Source organism: Topomyia yanbarensis, chromosome 3, assembly GCF_030247195.1.
Source record: "Topomyia yanbarensis strain Yona2022 chromosome 3, ASM3024719v1, whole genome shotgun sequence".
Classification (NCBI taxonomy): Eukaryota; Metazoa; Arthropoda; class Insecta; order Diptera; family Culicidae; genus Topomyia; species Topomyia yanbarensis.
Genome location: NC_080672.1, coordinates 358423331 through 358439661, shown reverse-complemented (window position 1 = coordinate 358439661; position 16331 = coordinate 358423331). Strand labels below are relative to the sequence as shown.

The 16331-nt window shown below is 44.5% G+C and overlaps 1 protein-coding gene across 6 annotated transcripts in view; it reads left to right on the top strand.

Moving 5' to 3' along the window:
* Positions 1-16331, top strand: part of LOC131688948 (protein GDAP2 homolog) — a 338851-nt gene that overhangs the window by 141302 nt on the left and 181218 nt on the right. For all 6 annotated transcript variants that reach the window (XM_058973598.1, XM_058973595.1, XM_058973599.1 and 3 more), the window contains exons 6-7: positions 5755-5864; positions 5937-6176. In XM_058973598.1, coding sequence (XP_058829581.1) covers positions 5755-5864; positions 5937-6176 — 350 coding nt within the window. The remainder of the gene's footprint in view (positions 1-5754; positions 5865-5936; positions 6177-16331) is intronic.

The following is a 16331-nucleotide window of genomic DNA, read 5'->3' as shown; positions in this document are numbered from 1 at the left end:
CACCCCTTGAGAGATTCTTACACACCCTGTATGAAAACATCATTCTCGGTCGTCAACCTAAACTGTCCCTGGCAGCACTGCTTCATCGGAATCCAATCAGACTAATTGCAGTAACTTTAGTTCTAGAGCTGATCCTTGTAACTGTTAATACTCAAATGAAGGACAATAGTCACATTTATTGGTCTTACTTGTTTTTGTGAGCAAATCTTGCCTCAAACAAAAGTTATAGCTGTTTAAAAACGTTGTCCACAAACAACGTAGGCATTAACGGGGCTAAACAACTTGTTTTTGCGAACATCTTTACTGAAGACCAAAAATTTCTATTTATAGTACACTCGAAGTTATTGACCGTTGTTTGTGAATGACCCCTTAAACACTTTTTCAAAATAACTTCTTAAATATCGTAGATAAAGCTTCAACATGTTCCAGAAAGTTGTTTGTCTTGTCCCGAAGAGATCATCGGCCTATATCTTGCAACTTAGAAGTTATTAGGTAATTTTTGGTAAAATTTCCAAAAACGGGCAAGACGGGTAGCCAACTCTAGTTGCGATTAAAAAGTCTGCATCAACACTATAAAACTTAAAAGAATTCACTTGTCTCTCGTTGTCTCTAGGAGAGTTATAGATGATAAGAAAAAATTATTGTTTTTAAAGAAATGTCCAATATCTTCGAAAATACTCGAGATATGATAAATTATGCGATGATGAAAATTGTGTATATTGATGATTGGAATAACTTCGTAGAATATATGAAATCGGTAGTAATGATAATTGAAAAGATATTGTAAAAAATATTTCTAGGGTCATCCAAATATAACGAGCTATAACTTCTTAAGCATTACAACAAGAGACTTCATGTATTCAGAAAAATATTCATGAAAGCAATCTCCATAACTTTTCCAAAGACATTACTCAATTCTTTCAGCAGAAAAAGAATTTAGTTAAAAGTCTCACTTATAGGAGGATTAATCTTAAAAATCATTGCAGCAAATGACAGACCTTTCAATTTTTGATAAGTAATCTAAAAACACTACCGACGAAAACTGAGCCGTTTCCACGTTAACAATCAATCACCATTTGAAATACATTATTTTTGAAAATGCTAAATAATTTAGAAAACAAACGATATAAGCAGTTATTACGGAACATACCGCACTTGTCAGAATGATATTTGAAAGTTATAGTAATGAATTGGCTTTAATGGGATCATCCACAAAAAACCAGCAATAATGTTGAAGATATTAAAGATAAAGACTTTGTGTCTTCAGCAAAGTTGTGGCAAAAGCTTGATCTACAACTTTTCCAAAGACATAATTTTAATATAGGGTGATGAGCCTATTTTCACCATACTAAGCAAGGTGCCTCACTAATTCGGTAATTTCTTGCCTTACAATCAATGGAATGCGTAAAAATTGACATGAACCGCTTTGCTTCGTTGTTAAAAACCAATATAATAACACAAATGCGTTGAAAACAGTAAAATTCTCGTGTTTGAGCACAATGAAAACTCGAATCGAGTGCCCCTATTGTTGCGCTACCATTTGACTCAATGCGTTGAACAAAGATGGCAGACACTGCTCTAACCAACGGCTTCAAATGGGTAGGGTGATAATAGAAACATGGTGCAAATAGGCTCATCACCCTATGTACTTGCAAGAGAGTTGGTATATATATCTCACTTTTTGGGAAATTAATCATCAAAATAACAAAACCATATGAAAGGGATTATAATCAGTCTATCTTCTGACATCGCACAAAGCAGAAGCAAAAAAAAAATCGCTACGCTATAGCAGACTATAGCCGCCAGTGAATCAAGATGGCTATTGTTCTATATCAGTGCACATACAAATTGTATCGTTGCCCCCGGCTGCGGAGTGAAATGAGTTTGCCAAATGAAACAAAAGTGCCCATGCTACGGGATAACACCATTTCGATAAACTTTAATAAAACTCGTGTTAGACCCACAGTTCAGGAAGTGGAACAATTAGTTAAAGTGAAATTGGAGCTTAATCTCGCTGAAGTTACGTACATTCAGCTACATCACGTAAAAAACTGTGTTTTGATCACGTTTAGAAACATTGCACAGGCCGAAAACTTCAATGCAAAGAACAACATGAAACACGAGGTCGAATTTAATAACACCAAAATCAAGATCCCTGTGCATATGGAAAACGACATGGTGGACGTACGTATCCATGATTTGGCCCCGCGCACCAAGGAAGATTACATTAAACGAATCATGTCGCAATATGGAGAAGTAGAATCTATTACGAATGACACCCGGAGAAATTTTTTCACCGGCATTCCCAACGGCGTTCGTATTGTAAGAATGCGAGTGACTAAACCAATACCTTCTTACATGACTATCGAATGCAAATCACCGAAGAATGGCGTGACCTATAAGCAAACAACGCTAATCACATATCTCGGGCAGACCCCAAAATGCCAATTCTGTAACCATACAGCCCACTACAGAAAAACATGCGCCGAAGCAACTAATCAAAACTCATCGACTACAGCCAAGCAGCCACCAACACCTTCAGATAAACCAAAAACAACGATCCAATTTACCAATAATGCAGGTACAATGACCACGACAACCGCCCCCAAACCAACAACTAGCATCGCCAATAAAGAAGCAAATACCGATGTAGACGGATTTACAACAGCGACCCGTAAGAACAAGAAACAAATAAGAACCTCTGATTGTGAACAGCAAGAAAGCAGTACCGATGATGACATGGACGAGAACTATAACGCGAGAGAAGGCAGACTTAACGACCCCCAAGCGGCTTCATCGCCAAAGAAAAGGATCTCAACACGCAACAGCAAACTGCGTCGACAAGATCTGCAGATTGTTGATATTGTTAGCATTTTTTTTTAAATTTTTTACTTATTGTAAAAAAATAAAAAGCCCACGGCTCAGTTGTGCTAACGTATTGATCCGTTTCAAATAAATCTTTAGATTAAAAAAAAACGGATTATAATATTCACAAATTCCTCCGAAGACATCATTGACCCAAATCTAACGATTTAGGCGTAATTAATAAATCACATGATTTTGGCGAAAAAAAACACTGTGCAGGGGTTTCCTGGGGTTTTGGGACAAAATGTCGAAAGACAAAAGGTCGGATGACAAATGGTCGAAAGATAAAAGTCGAAAGGCCAAAAGGTCGGAAAAGACAAATGGTCGAAATGGACAAAAGGACGAAATGGACAAAAGGTCGAAAGGGACAAAAGGTCGAAAGGGACAAAACGTCGAAATGGACAAAACATCGAAAAGATGCAATATTGAAAGGCATTAAACGTAAGAGACCTTTTCACGCGGTTTCTTATTTCATCGCAGTATTTCTTAACATAGTGTTTTAATTAGAATCATAACTGAATGTAACCAACCAAGACGATCAATTACTGTTTTTTACTGTCTGTTACTATTCAATTGCATTTCATTATTAACCATGTATTTCTATTTGCTTAGTTCGTTACTGTCTTGTGTTTAAATAGAGTAGACCATTCCTTTTTACTTTTGCCTTCTTTGACTACTGTTGACTGTGTATTGTTCTGTTTTCAAGGGGATTTGGGGCCTTTGAATTAGTTCGCAAATCTGTGATAACTGCTTCGTTGCCGTCTGTTATCTATCATTCATCAGCCGTTTCATACGCAGCCATACTCTTTTCAAGCAGTATCTCCTCAACTTTGAAACTTGCGCCGGTCTTGGCAGTTTTTAAATTTAAAAATAATCTGAATAAAGCTATATTTTTGAAACTACTGAAAATCGATTTTAACTTATATGTTAATGTTAAACAAATAATGAATTCTACCATGAACATGAATTTTACTATAAAAAAATTTTAAATCATGAAATCCAATAATTTGAATTTGGTGTTTTCCTTCTTTATAACATGAGCTGTTCTTTATATGATGATTGATCTGCCAATTATATTCCTTTATCAGTGATGATTTGCGATTTGGGGTTCAACACATCGTATTTTGATCGCCTGTCACAATCAATTATAGTACTGAAATATTCAATAGTGCCAGGCACAAAATATGTTCGATGAAGCTAAAACGGAACAGCTTTAAAGTTGATTGCATAGCCAGCGTAATGCGGTGTAACCGCATAACCGCGGCCAAGGAACCGAAGCGGCACAAAGCCGCTGAGGATCCGCTGGACGAGGTGGCCGTCGGAAGCGGCGGCCCCTCGCAAGCAAACCTGTGATCAACTTGTTTGCCCGGCTTACTCAACCATATTTATTAATTTTACTCTTCTGCTCTAAAAATGATGAACTAACTATGAATGGTATGTCACATTTTTATTCTATATATAATATTGCTAAACGATTTTTGTTTCGCTATAATATACATAGAAACCTATGATTCTAAATATAATATAACCTGCTTTCCTAAGAATAAATGATATTACAAATTCACGTTGTTTGAACTGTAGCCTGCAAGATATAGCTACGGATCTATCTGCTTTAACGTTTTCCAGTTCACTGAAGAAGCGGTTTAAGCGCCACCTCTTACGAGGACCACTTGTCACGTTCAAGGTTACCCGACCAGAAACCCAAACCCAACGCGGGTAAGTATTGCTAAATTTTGGGGAAAACGAATGACACCAAGTAATAATCAAAAGATCGCGACTAAACTACTGGTTATCATCACAGGCAGAGTCCCCAATAACTACCAATAATAAGTCAGCTTCCGAAACCAGAGTGGCTGTTCACTTCACACCTTTAAAACGTTGACGACTGATGGTACCGCGCTGCTTGCACCAAATTTGATGAAAGCTATTGGACGACGACGTGGCTGTTTTGCGCTGCCTTGCGCGAAAGTGTTGTTGAGGTCCTAGCTTGGAGTTCGGTAACTGCTGGTAGTGTCGGATCTCCGCAGAGCGTACCAGAAACAAAATACGGATGCAACGATCCGGCTGACGGCGTTTAGCGGTGCCGCCTTAAGCACGTTGCGGTGCGTCTTTATCCGCACTTCGTATCGCCTGTGAGTCCACAATCCGCGCTATAGCAAACATAAAACGTCGTTTGGCTTGTACGCAAGCAGAACATTTGTTCTAGCCGCCCGGTATTCATACTTCATCTTGGGAGATGGAAGAAGTGAACAGCCTATATTTACAACAGGGAACTGGAGTTTCTGAATTGGAAGCTATTTGACCTCTGATACACGCAATTGCTACAGAACATTGCCAAACCTTTAAAGTTTTATCTATGAATATATTGGCTATGATATTTGATTTTTAGTTCCTGAAATGGCACTTAAAAAAAATTGGTTTCGACTTTAAATTTATCCGACCTTTCGTCTTTCGACTTTTTGTCCTTTCGACCTTTTGTATTTTCGACCATTTGTCTTCCGACCTTTTGTCTCTTTTACCTTTTGTCTTTCGACCTATTGTCATAGATTCGTTTCCTGGGACCCCAAACTTTCCCCATTTGTTTTGTTCTGCTCCCCGTTCTTGCAGCAGAAATTTATCATCACTATAATATTGAATTAATTTGTTTTAAGGAAGGATTAAGGGTTTCAGCATGAAAAAACGTTTTTTTTGTGATTTTTTTTAGAAATTTTGGGTTAAGCGAATTGCTCAAAACTTTTGTACATTCTAGTGTTTCATTTCAATATCATTTCATTTCAATATCATTCGAGGTTACTTTGGAATAATGTATGAAACTAGATTGTAAAATCAAGACACCAACGTCTTCAATAATGTTTCATACTAATTTAGATCATTTAATTATATTTCCAGAAACGTTTTGTACAAAGCGAAAGAGCTAGGCTTAAGGACCGTTGCTTTATGTGATATTAGCTCAGTGCAGAGAAACTTCCCACCAGACACTGCTGCACACATAGCCCTAAGTGAGTATGCCACCCGTAAATCTCTCGTTTTGGAAGTTCTTAGTTAACACCGTTTTTCGTTCTTCACCTCAGGAACCATCCGTCGTTTCCTGGAGCAATACCGTGCCGAGATTGTGATAGTTTGCCTTGACCCGAATGAGCGCGGCATCTACGAGGTACTAGCGCCGCTCTACTTTCCCCGCGACCTGCTCGAGGAACGAAGTGCCCTGTGGCAGCTGCCGAAGGACGTCGGCGGCACGTATGGTGAACCGCAGCTAGCCGATCGCCAGATCCGCATCATTCGCAATCCGCAGCATTCCGTCATGATCGAAGGTAATTTCTCACGTTACAAACCGCGCAATCGAATCAAAATCAAGGCGAATCGTTTATTCGATTGTTTATCAGTAAACAAGTACACCAGGTTCGAGGTGGAGTTTCTGGTGTCGATGCACGCGATTCAAATTTAGGATATTGTTATGCACGAGCCTAAAAATTGACCTCGAGACAAGGCTGTTCCGGGTAGAGGGGTTGTTTCCCCGTTTACATCGGGTGTCACTGTTGCTTCCCGGAGACCTTGGCTCGTGGAAAGGGCGGAAATCGATTTTGGTTATAGCGTGTGTAGTTTCCGAGAGCGAACTTTGTACCGAACTGAGGAACACCGAAAACTGCGACATGCAAACTTGTTATGACATGATATGGCAATCGATTTTGCTCACTGCTGTTTATTTTCACTAGCACGGTTCTCACAGTTCTGGTTGTTCAGGCCCAAATCCGGCACCCGGTATCTGTTTTCAGTCTAGTGAGGGTTGTACAAACGATGAGATGCAGATTGTTTCGAACAGCACCCGGATGTGTGCTCAGAGTTGAGTGAAGATAAAAATGTCTGGAATTTCGTGGGACAAACAAAGTGCGAAGTTTTATGGCATTTGCTTGAGAAGTGAGTTTTAACAAATTGGGTCAAGTTCCGGCTTCATTTCAGTAGGTGTAGTCGATGTAGGTATCGAGAAGTGTAGACATTTTTGGAATGACTTGTTTTTCGCTGACAGATCTGCTCGCAGGACCGTGTGTTGTCTAAACCTAAAACGAACCATGACTGATCGTTGGAAGAAATGTTAAATTAGAAAACACTGTTTAGCATATAGGTAAAAAGTTAAAAACCTCGACGATATGAAAACCAATCCCGGAGCTTATAGATATCATATAGCATTGAGGAGGGGTACATAACAGTGTATCACAAAGACTGCGACATGATTAATTCCACTGCGGATTTTTCTATTCAAACGCGTACACTATTGTCATCAGTTGATAAATTATTTACTTTCGGGACAATTACAACATTCAGTAAATGTCTGTTTTGATTAGAAAGAAATCTAAATTATTTATTCGACGAGGTGGTTCAATCACCAGTTAACCAGTTCTAACTGAACCTGAAAACTCGTTCGACTGCAGCGTTACTCAAAGTAAAAGTCTACAAAGTGAAATTTACCCTACCTAATGATCATCATCATCATCACGCACTGCACGTTTGTTTATGTATCACGTTAATGATAAGATAAATTTCCAGTTCAATAGATAAAGAAACGGCGGTCAATGCGTTACGGGATCAGGGTTGTACTATACCCCAAATCGCTTGTTTTTCGTTCAGAACGCTCACCTGGTCTAACCTAGGCAGAGCGGCATTCAAACATTCACCCCTTTTGCACGGTTAAGCATTGTGGAATTATACGGCGGCGGTAATCAACATGTGAGTAAGCGCATGCAGGCATACCAAAATAGCTAGTTCTTACGGCACATACATACACACACACATCTGCCATCGGGCGGTACTCTTATCTTTCAATCGAATGACGAAGGGTAAATTGCCGCCCATATCGGCCGCGAGTCGCGATTCGTCGTCGGTAAATTGCGGCAACTCTTTCGTGCATCAGTACGGATCTAAGTTTGTGCCAGGTTGAAGGAATTCAGTTCTGCAGTTCTTTAAAGAAACTAGGTAATAACACGCCAGAGTTTGTTTACGTTGGAGTCCATTACTGCAGAAGTGACACATGGAGCCGAAAGTTAGCGGGAAAAGAAGTAAGCAATTGTGTTTTTTCAGAGTTGTGTTGACTCGAGATTTAATCTAGTTCACGATTTACGATGATCTGTTTATATGAATATGACAAAGCTCTAGTAACAATTCTAGTTTCAAGGCCCTCTTGAAGTCCTTAAAGTGCATTGTAAGACTTGTAGTTTGCTATAAAACTCAAATGTTACGTTGGAAACGTGTCCTATAAACACGCAGAAAAAAATTTAAACAGTAAATGGATAATGACGTTGAAGCAAATAACTGTGAAAAAGTGGTAGAAGTTTCACACTACACCTTTATATCTTCGACGAATTTATGCATACCAGTACATCCATGCAATTCATGGATATCGAACAAAACGTTGAGCAAGAACAGTATTGATTTTCCTTTGATATCAAACACAACCATTTTTTTCAGGAGGATGAGATCATAGTTTAGTAGGTACACGTCAGAATTCAGAAAGTTCAGCTCCAGATCAGGGATGGCATGCACTTCAGAGCGAGTGAAGAGAAGAATAAAAACACTCGCCGCACTTTTTATGCGAAGCAAGGCTTTTTTCGTTTGTGTAATCCCTCTGTACTTTGTTCTGTCTGGCTTACACATGCGTATTTCACTGCACAGTGCTACATAATTTTGCACCGGTACAGTTCGTTTTCTGTGCACATTTGTGAATATATAAATAACAAGCGTGTAAGTAAATAAGAAGCTTCTGCGTCAGTCCAAGAGGTCTAGGTCCAGGTCCAAGAGGTCTCGTTCCAGCTCCAAGAGGTCTCGGTCCATGTCCAAGAGGTCTCGGTCTCGGTGCAGGTCCAAGAAGTCTCGATCCAGGTCCAAGAAGTCTCGGTCCAGGTCCAATAGGTCTCAGTCTAGGTCCAAGTGGTCTAGGTCCATGTCCAAGGGGTCTCGCTCCAGCTCCAACAGGTCTCGGTTCAGGTCTAAGAGGTCTCGGTCCAGGTCCACGAGGTCTCGGTCCAGCTCCAAGAGGTCTCGGTCCAGCTCTAAGAGGTCTCGGTCCAGGTCCAAGAGGTCTCGGTCCAGGTTCAAGAGGTTTCAGTCTAGGTCCAAGTGGTCTCGGTCCATGTCCAAGTGGTCTCGGTCCAGATCCAAGAGGTCTCGGTCCAGCTCCAAGAGGTCTCGGTCCAGGTCTAAGAGGTCTCGGTCCAGGTCCAAGAGGTCTCGGTCTCGGTCCAGGTCCAAGAAGTCTCAGTCCAGGTCCAAGAAGTCTCGGTCCAAGTCCAAGAGGTCTCGAGCTCGGTGCAGGTCCAAGAAATCTCGATCCAGGTCCAAGAGGTCTCAGTCCAGGTCCAAGAAGTCTCGGTCCAGATCCAAGAGGTCTCAGTCTAGGTCCAAGTGGTCTCAGTCCATGTCCAAGGGGTCTCGCTCCAGCTCCAAGAGGTCTCGGTCCAGGTCCAAGAGGTCTCGGTCCAGGTCTAAGAGGTCTCGGTACAGGTCCAAGAGGTCTCGGTCCAGGTTCAAGAGGTTTCAGTCTAGGTCCAAGTGGTCTCGGTCCATGTCTAAGAGGTCTCGGTCCAGATCCAAGAGGTCTCGGTCCAGCTCCAAGAGGTCTCGGTCCAGGTCTAAGAGGTCTTGGTCCAGGTCCAAGAGGTCTCGGTCTCGGTCCAGGTCCAAGAAGTCTCGGTCCAGGTCCAAGAGGTCTCGGACCAGGTCCAAGAGGTCTCGGTCTCGATCTCGGTGCAGGTCCAAGAAGTCTCGATCCAGGTCCAAGAGGTCTCAGTCCAGGTCCAAGAAGTCTCGGTCCAGGTCCAAGAGGTCTCAGTCTAGGTCCAAGTGGTCTCAGTCCATGTCCAAGGGGTCTCGCTCCAGCTCCAAGAGGTCTCGGTCCAGGTCCAAGAGGTCTCGGTCCAGGTCTAAGAGGTCTCGGTACAGGTCCAAGAGGTCTCGGTCCAGGTCCAAGAGGTCTCAGTCTCGGTCTCAGTGCAGGTCCAAGAAGTCTCGGTCCAGGTCCAAGAGGTCTCGGTCCAGGTCCAAGAGGTCTCGGTCCAGGTCCAAGAGGTCTCGGTCTCGATCTCGGTCCAGGTCCAAGAAGTCTCGGTCCAGGTCCAAGAGGTCTCAGTCTAGGTCCAAGTGGTCTCGGTCCATGTCCAAGGGATCTCGCTCCAGCTCCAAGAGGTCTCGGTCCAGGTCCAAGAGGTCTCGGTCCAGGTCTAAGAGGTCTCGGTCCAGGTCTAAGAGGTCTCGGTACAGGTCCAAGAGGTCTCGGTCCAGGTCCAAGAGGTCTCAGTCTCGGTCTCAATGCAGGTCCAAGAAGTCTCGGTCCAGGTCCAAGAGGTCTCGGTCCAGGTCCAAAAGGTCTCGGTCCAGGTCCAAGTGGTCTCGGTCCATGTCCAAAAGGTCTCGGTCCAGATCCAAGAGGTCTCGGTCCAGCTCCAAGAGGTCTCGGTCCAGGTCTAAGAGGTCTCGGTTCAGGTCCAAGAGGTCTCGGTCTCGGTCCAGGTCCAAGAAGTCTCGGTCCAGGTCCAAGAGGTCTCGGTCCAGGTCCAAGAGGTCTCGGTCTCGATCTCGGTGCAGGTCCAAGAAGTCTCGATCCAGGTCCAAGAGGTCTCAGTCCAGGTCCAAGAAGTCTCGGTCCAGGTCCAAGAGGTCTCAGTCTAGGTCCAAGTGGTCTCAGTCCACCATGTCCAAGAGGTCTCGCTCCAGCTCCAAGAGGTCTCGGTCCAGGTCCAAGAGGTCTCGGTCCAGGTCTAAGAGGTCTCGGTACAGGTCCAAGAGGTCTCGGTCTCGGTCCAGGTCCAAGAAGTCCCAGTCCAGGTCCAAGAGGTCTCGGTCCAGGTCCAAGAGGTCTCGGTTTCGATCTCGGTCCAGGTCGAAAAAGTCTCGATGCAGGTCCAAGAGGTCTCAGTCCAAGTCCAAGAAGTCTCGGTCCAGGTCCAAGAGGTCTCAGTCTAGGTCCAAGTGGTCTCGGTCCATATCCAAGGGGTCTCGGTCCAGCTCCAAGAGGTCTCGGTCCAGGTCCAAGAGGTCTCAGTCTCGGTCTCAGTGCAGGTCCAAGAAGTCTCGGTCCAGGTCCAAGAGGTCTCGGTCCAGGTCCAAGAGGTCTCAGTCTCGGTCTCAGTGCAGGTCCAAGAAGTCTCGGTCCAGGTCCAAGTGGCCTCGGTCCATGTCCAACAGGTCTCGGTCCAGATCCAAGAGGTATCGGTCCAGCTCCAAGAGGTCTCGGTCCAGGTCTAAGAGGTCTCGGTACAGGTCCAAGAGGTCTCGGTCTCGGTCCAGGTCCAAGAAGTCCCAGTCCAGGTCCAAGAGGTCTCGGTCCAGGTCCAAGAGGTCTCGGTTTCGATCTCGGTCCAGGTCGAAAAAGTCTCGATGCAGGTCCAAGAGGTCTCAGTCCAAGTCCAAGAAGTCTCGGTCCAGGTCCAAGAGGTCTCAGTCTAGGTCCAAGTGGTCTCGGTCCATATCCAAGGGGTCTCGGTCCAGCTCCAAGAGGTCTCGGTCCAGGTCCAAGAGGTCTCAGTCTCGGTCTCAGTGCAGGTCCAAGAAGTCTCGGTCCAGGTCCAAGAGGTCTCGGTCCAGGTCCAAGAGGTCTCAGTCTCGGTCTCAGTGCAGGTCCAAGAAGTCTCGGTCCAGGTCCAAGTGGCCTCGGTCCATGTCCAACAGGTCTCGGTCCAGATCCAAGAGGTATCGGTCCAGCTCCAAGAGGTCTCGGTCCAGGTCTAAGAGGTCTCGGTCCAGGTCCAAGAGGTCTCGGTCTCGGTCCAAGTCCAAGAGGTCTCGGTCCAGGTCCAAGAGGTCTCGGTCCTGGTCCAAGAGGTCTCGATCCAGGTCCAAGAGGTCTCGGTCTCGGTGCAGGTCTAAGAGGTCTCGGTCCAGGTCCAAGAGGTCTCGGTCTCGATCTCGGTGCAGGTCCAAGAAGTCTCGATCCAGGTCCAAGAGGTCTCAGTCCAGGTCCAAGAAGTCTCGGTCCAGGTCCAAGAGGTCTCAGTCTAGGTCCAAGTGGTCTCAGTCCACCATGTCCAAGAGGTCTCGCTCCAGCTCCAAGAGGTCTCGGTCCAGGTCCAAGAGGTCTCGGTCCAGGTCTAAGAGGTCTCGGTACAGGTCCAAGAGGTCTCGGTCTCGGTCCAGGTCCAAGAAGTCCCAGTCCAGGTCCAAGAGGTCTCGGTCCAGGTCCAAGAGGTCTCGGTTTCGATCTCGGTCCAGGTCGAAAAAGTCTCGATGCAGGTCCAAGAGGTCTCAGTCCAAGTCCAAGAAGTCTCGGTCCAGGTCCAAGAGGTCTCAGTCTAGGTCCAAGTGGTCTCGGTCCATATCCAAGGGGTCTCGGTCCAGCTCCAAGAGGTCTCGGTCCAGGTCCAAGAGGTCTCAGTCTCGGTCTCAGTGCAGGTCCAAGAAGTCTCGGTCCAGGTCCAAGAGGTCTCGGTCCAGGTCCAAGAGGTCTCAGTCTCGGTCTCAGTGCAGGTCCAAGAAGTCTCGGTCCAGGTCCAAGTGGCCTCGGTCCATGTCCAACAGGTCTCGGTCCAGATCCAAGAGGTATCGGTCCAGCTCCAAGAGGTCTCGGTCCAGGTCTAAGAGGTCTCGGTCCAGGTCCAAGAGGTCTCGGTCTCGGTCCAAGTCCAAGAGGTCTCGGTCCAGGTCCAAGAGGTCTCGGTCCTGGTCCAAGAGGTCTCGATCCAGGTCCAAGAGGTCTCGGTCTCGGTGCAGGTCTAAGAGGTCTCGGTCCAGGTCCAAGAGGTCTCGGTCCAGGTCCAAGAGGTCTCGGTCTCGGTGCAGGTCTAAGAGGTCTCGGTCTCGGTGCAGGTCCAAGAAGTCTCAGTCCAGGTCCAAGAAGTCTCGGTCCAGGTCCAAGAGGTCTCAGTCTAGGTCCAAGTGGTCTCGGCCCACGTCCAAGAGGTCTCGGGCCAGGTCAAAGGGGTCTCGTTTCAGATCCAAGAGGTCTCGGTCCAGGTCTACGAGGTCTCGGCCCAGGTCCAAAAAGTCTCGGTCCAGGTCCAAAAAGTCTCGGTCCAGGTCCAAAAAGTCTCGGTCCAGGTCGAAGTGGTCTCGGTCCATGTCCGAGAGGTCTTGGTCAGGGGTGAGCGTAGCGTAGTTGGTAAATCGATTGCCTTGTACGCAGCGCACCTGGGTTCGAGTCCCGACCCCACACGTAGGGTTAAAAAATTCTCATAAGAGGTTTTTCAAACCCGAAGAAGCGAATGACCTTAAAGGTTGAAACCTCTATAATCGAAATAAGGGTCCAAAAGGTTTCGGTCCAGGTCTAAGAGATCTCAGTCCAGGTCCAGGTCCAGGTCCAGGTCCAGGTCCAGGTCCAGGTCCAGGTCCAGGTTCAGGTTCAGGTTCAGGTTCAGGTTCAGGTTCAGGTTCAGGTTCAGGTTCAGGTTCAGGTTCAGGTTCAGGTTCAGGTTCAGGTTCAGGTTCAGGTTCAGGTTCAGGTTCAGGTTCAGGTTCAGGTTCAGGTTCAGGTTCAGGTTCAGGTTCAGGTTCAGGTTCAGGTTCAGGTTCAGGTTCAGGTTCAGGTTCAGGTTCAGGTTCAGGTTCAGGTTCAGGTTCAGGTTCAGGTTCAGGTTCAGGTTCAGGTTCAGGTTCAGGTTCAGGTTCAGGTTCAGGTCCAGGTCCAGGTCCAGGTCCAGGTCCAGGTCCAGGTTTACAAAACCATAAAACATTTATGGGTTCGTGAAATGGATTTTGATTCCTAGTATTTTAGTCACGCTTCATCAAGGACTCTTGTCTGCCTATAGTTTTTTGGGAGCAGCGAAAAATGTTCCCACATGGAGATAAGCAGATCCCCACTCCGGAGCGAAGAAAGCATAATGGTTTGTAGTGAATCGCTCTTTTTTAGTATTTCTGCTAAAGAGTACCTACTGAGAGCGTTTTAAAGGGAACACTCCTCGGACGCTGTTCTCACGCGGAGCATGGTAATGTTGGCTTTCTTAGCAAATGTTACCCGACACGATTTGGAAAAGACACACCATTTCAGATTGTCATTCGCACTTTTTGCTCACCGGAGCAATAGTTTTTTGGAACACTACACCGTCGATCTCAATTTAGTTTGCGGGCATGTGAACGCGGTAGTCCTTCATGAAAGGATTTTCGCCAGTAACGTAATCTGCTTGTTTTAGGCAGAATATCACCATTCTAAGCTTACCTGGGTGAATTTACTAGCTGACTATTTCTGTGTAAGCTTTTTCGAAATCTTTAGAATACTTAGTGAATTATTTTTGATCCGAAAGAAGATTACATACGGCCCGACCGAGTTCAATGTGTATGATTTTTATCATGAAGTTTATTTTGTTAGCCGAGCCGTAGCGTGCGGTTGGCCAGGTTGGCCCCCGCCAAGGGCGCCAACCTTGGGGGGCGCTGAAATCTCGATCTGCTTTTCAAAATAAGTGAGGTTAAGTCATGAAATTAGTCAGGATATGAGTATCATTCTCAGGTACACACAAATTTTTTGCTTGAAAGTCGAACTGAAAAAGAAAGTCAAAGCAGACAGCAAAAAGGCTCAGGGAGGAGTTCCGTAATATCACAAAGTTGCAGGTTCCCAACCTAGAAATAACCAATATTGCACTATGTTGAATCTCTGGTTGAAATGTCACATGGTTTGTGGTGTTCCTGGAAGCATTGAAAACTCTTTGTTTCTTCTGAACTGACCAGTTGCTGTTTGCTTCGGGTTTGTGGCAGAGTTTTTTCTTGCCGGTATATTTAGAGAGAGAAAATATTGCTACGAAGACTCATTTGTTTGTAATTAGTGCAATACTGCATGCATGATGCGCGGGACCAACAAACAACCGATCATGCAGACGATCCTTGTCGAAGAAGACGCAAAGCAGTCTCGGCAAAAGGTCACCCAACACTAGTTAGAAGGTCCGGTGCGATTTTCGCTCAAAATCGTCACTCACTGGAGCAAGGGGTCATTGAAACAGACAATCCCGTCCTTCAGTAGATCCACGCATGCCTAGCTCGAATCGATAACTACACCATCGATCTCAACTTCGTGAGCGGGCATGTAAATGCGTTAGTTTCTCATGGAAGTCTTGTCGCCAGTAAAATTCATTTGTTTGCTTTAAACAAAATATCACAATCCTTAGCTTATCCAGGCGAACTTTCGAAATGTCCGGCACAGCTGAATATTTCTGCGGAATATTAGAGTACTTCGCGGACTATCTTTGATCCGACAGAAGATCTGAGACGGTCGAACGCAATTCAATATATTTGGTTTTAAATATAAGCTCACATATTTGGCGACGAATCTTGTTCGGTATCCATTTTAGGATCATTTGGGCCAATTGAGGAGTATATTTAATGTACGGTAGAGTGCCGATATTCATTGTCTTTCTGAAATTTCAAATCGGACACACCTCTAAAGTATTAGTACCTCAAAAAGACCCCATGCAAAATTTGAGCGCAATTGAAAAACAATGTCCTAGTTTTCCGTTCTAAGTTTATACCTAATTCGCTCTAGAAGACCTATCCGTCTTTCAATTTCATTGCTTTCGTTTCTCTTAGCCTCAAATTTGCCGAAAATAACCAACAAAATCGATACAGTAAAAACAATGTCATGAAACGTCGAGATGTAAAGTGAAAAAAATGTCTTTGTGGTACAAGGAATATATTTGAATTGAGTTAGGACTTGAGTTTTGATATGCAGTTTTTTTGTATGTCAAAATCTGATGTCAACTCGAAAAAACAGTTTTTTTTTTAATTTTACTTGAAGTTTGAAAATTAAAAGTATCAGAGCGGAAACTTTTGTCAATGAAATTTTTTTGAGAAGATACAAGATCCGTTGTTTTATGCCGTTCTAAGACAGTAGGCATAGAAAATAAATTAAAAGCAGTTTTTTCAAACCCCAGTTTCTACTCAAATCCAGAATTGTCCAAGTTTCATAAAGGTTATCTTGAAACATAATTCAGGATGTCAGTAGATCTCGACGCTTCATTACATACTAAGCCATTTAGCATAAAAATCGGATTAAATTTTTGAATATTTTAAGGGCCCTTTTGTGTTTTTTCACGGGCTAAAATATTTGCACTTTGGCCGTTTTGCGCAACCCCTTAATCGCGCCCGATTGAGCCAAACTTTTATTTGTTGATGTGCGTCCGGTTACTAAATTCGACGATCACCTGTTTTCCATACATGCCATTGGCACTTTAATATACAGCCGTCTGAATAGATGTTCTCTTCGTCGCCTTCAAACATTTCAAAATATACAGTAAAAGATTTGTGGCTGGAATTTACATGAAATGAACGATAATCAAACATGAATTATTTATGGTGAAAGTGGGCCAAAGTAAACACCAAAGTGGCGCAAAACTGAGACTCTGCCAAGGGCAGAAGAAGACCACGCTACGACTCTGCTTGTCAGACTTTCATTTTACCATCAGCTACGTCTTCCAGGACAGTTTAGTGGAGTCTAGCGCAAATCGAAAAAAATTATTGAATACGAAGGAAGGGACAGAAAGTCACATAAACGGTCAAAATCA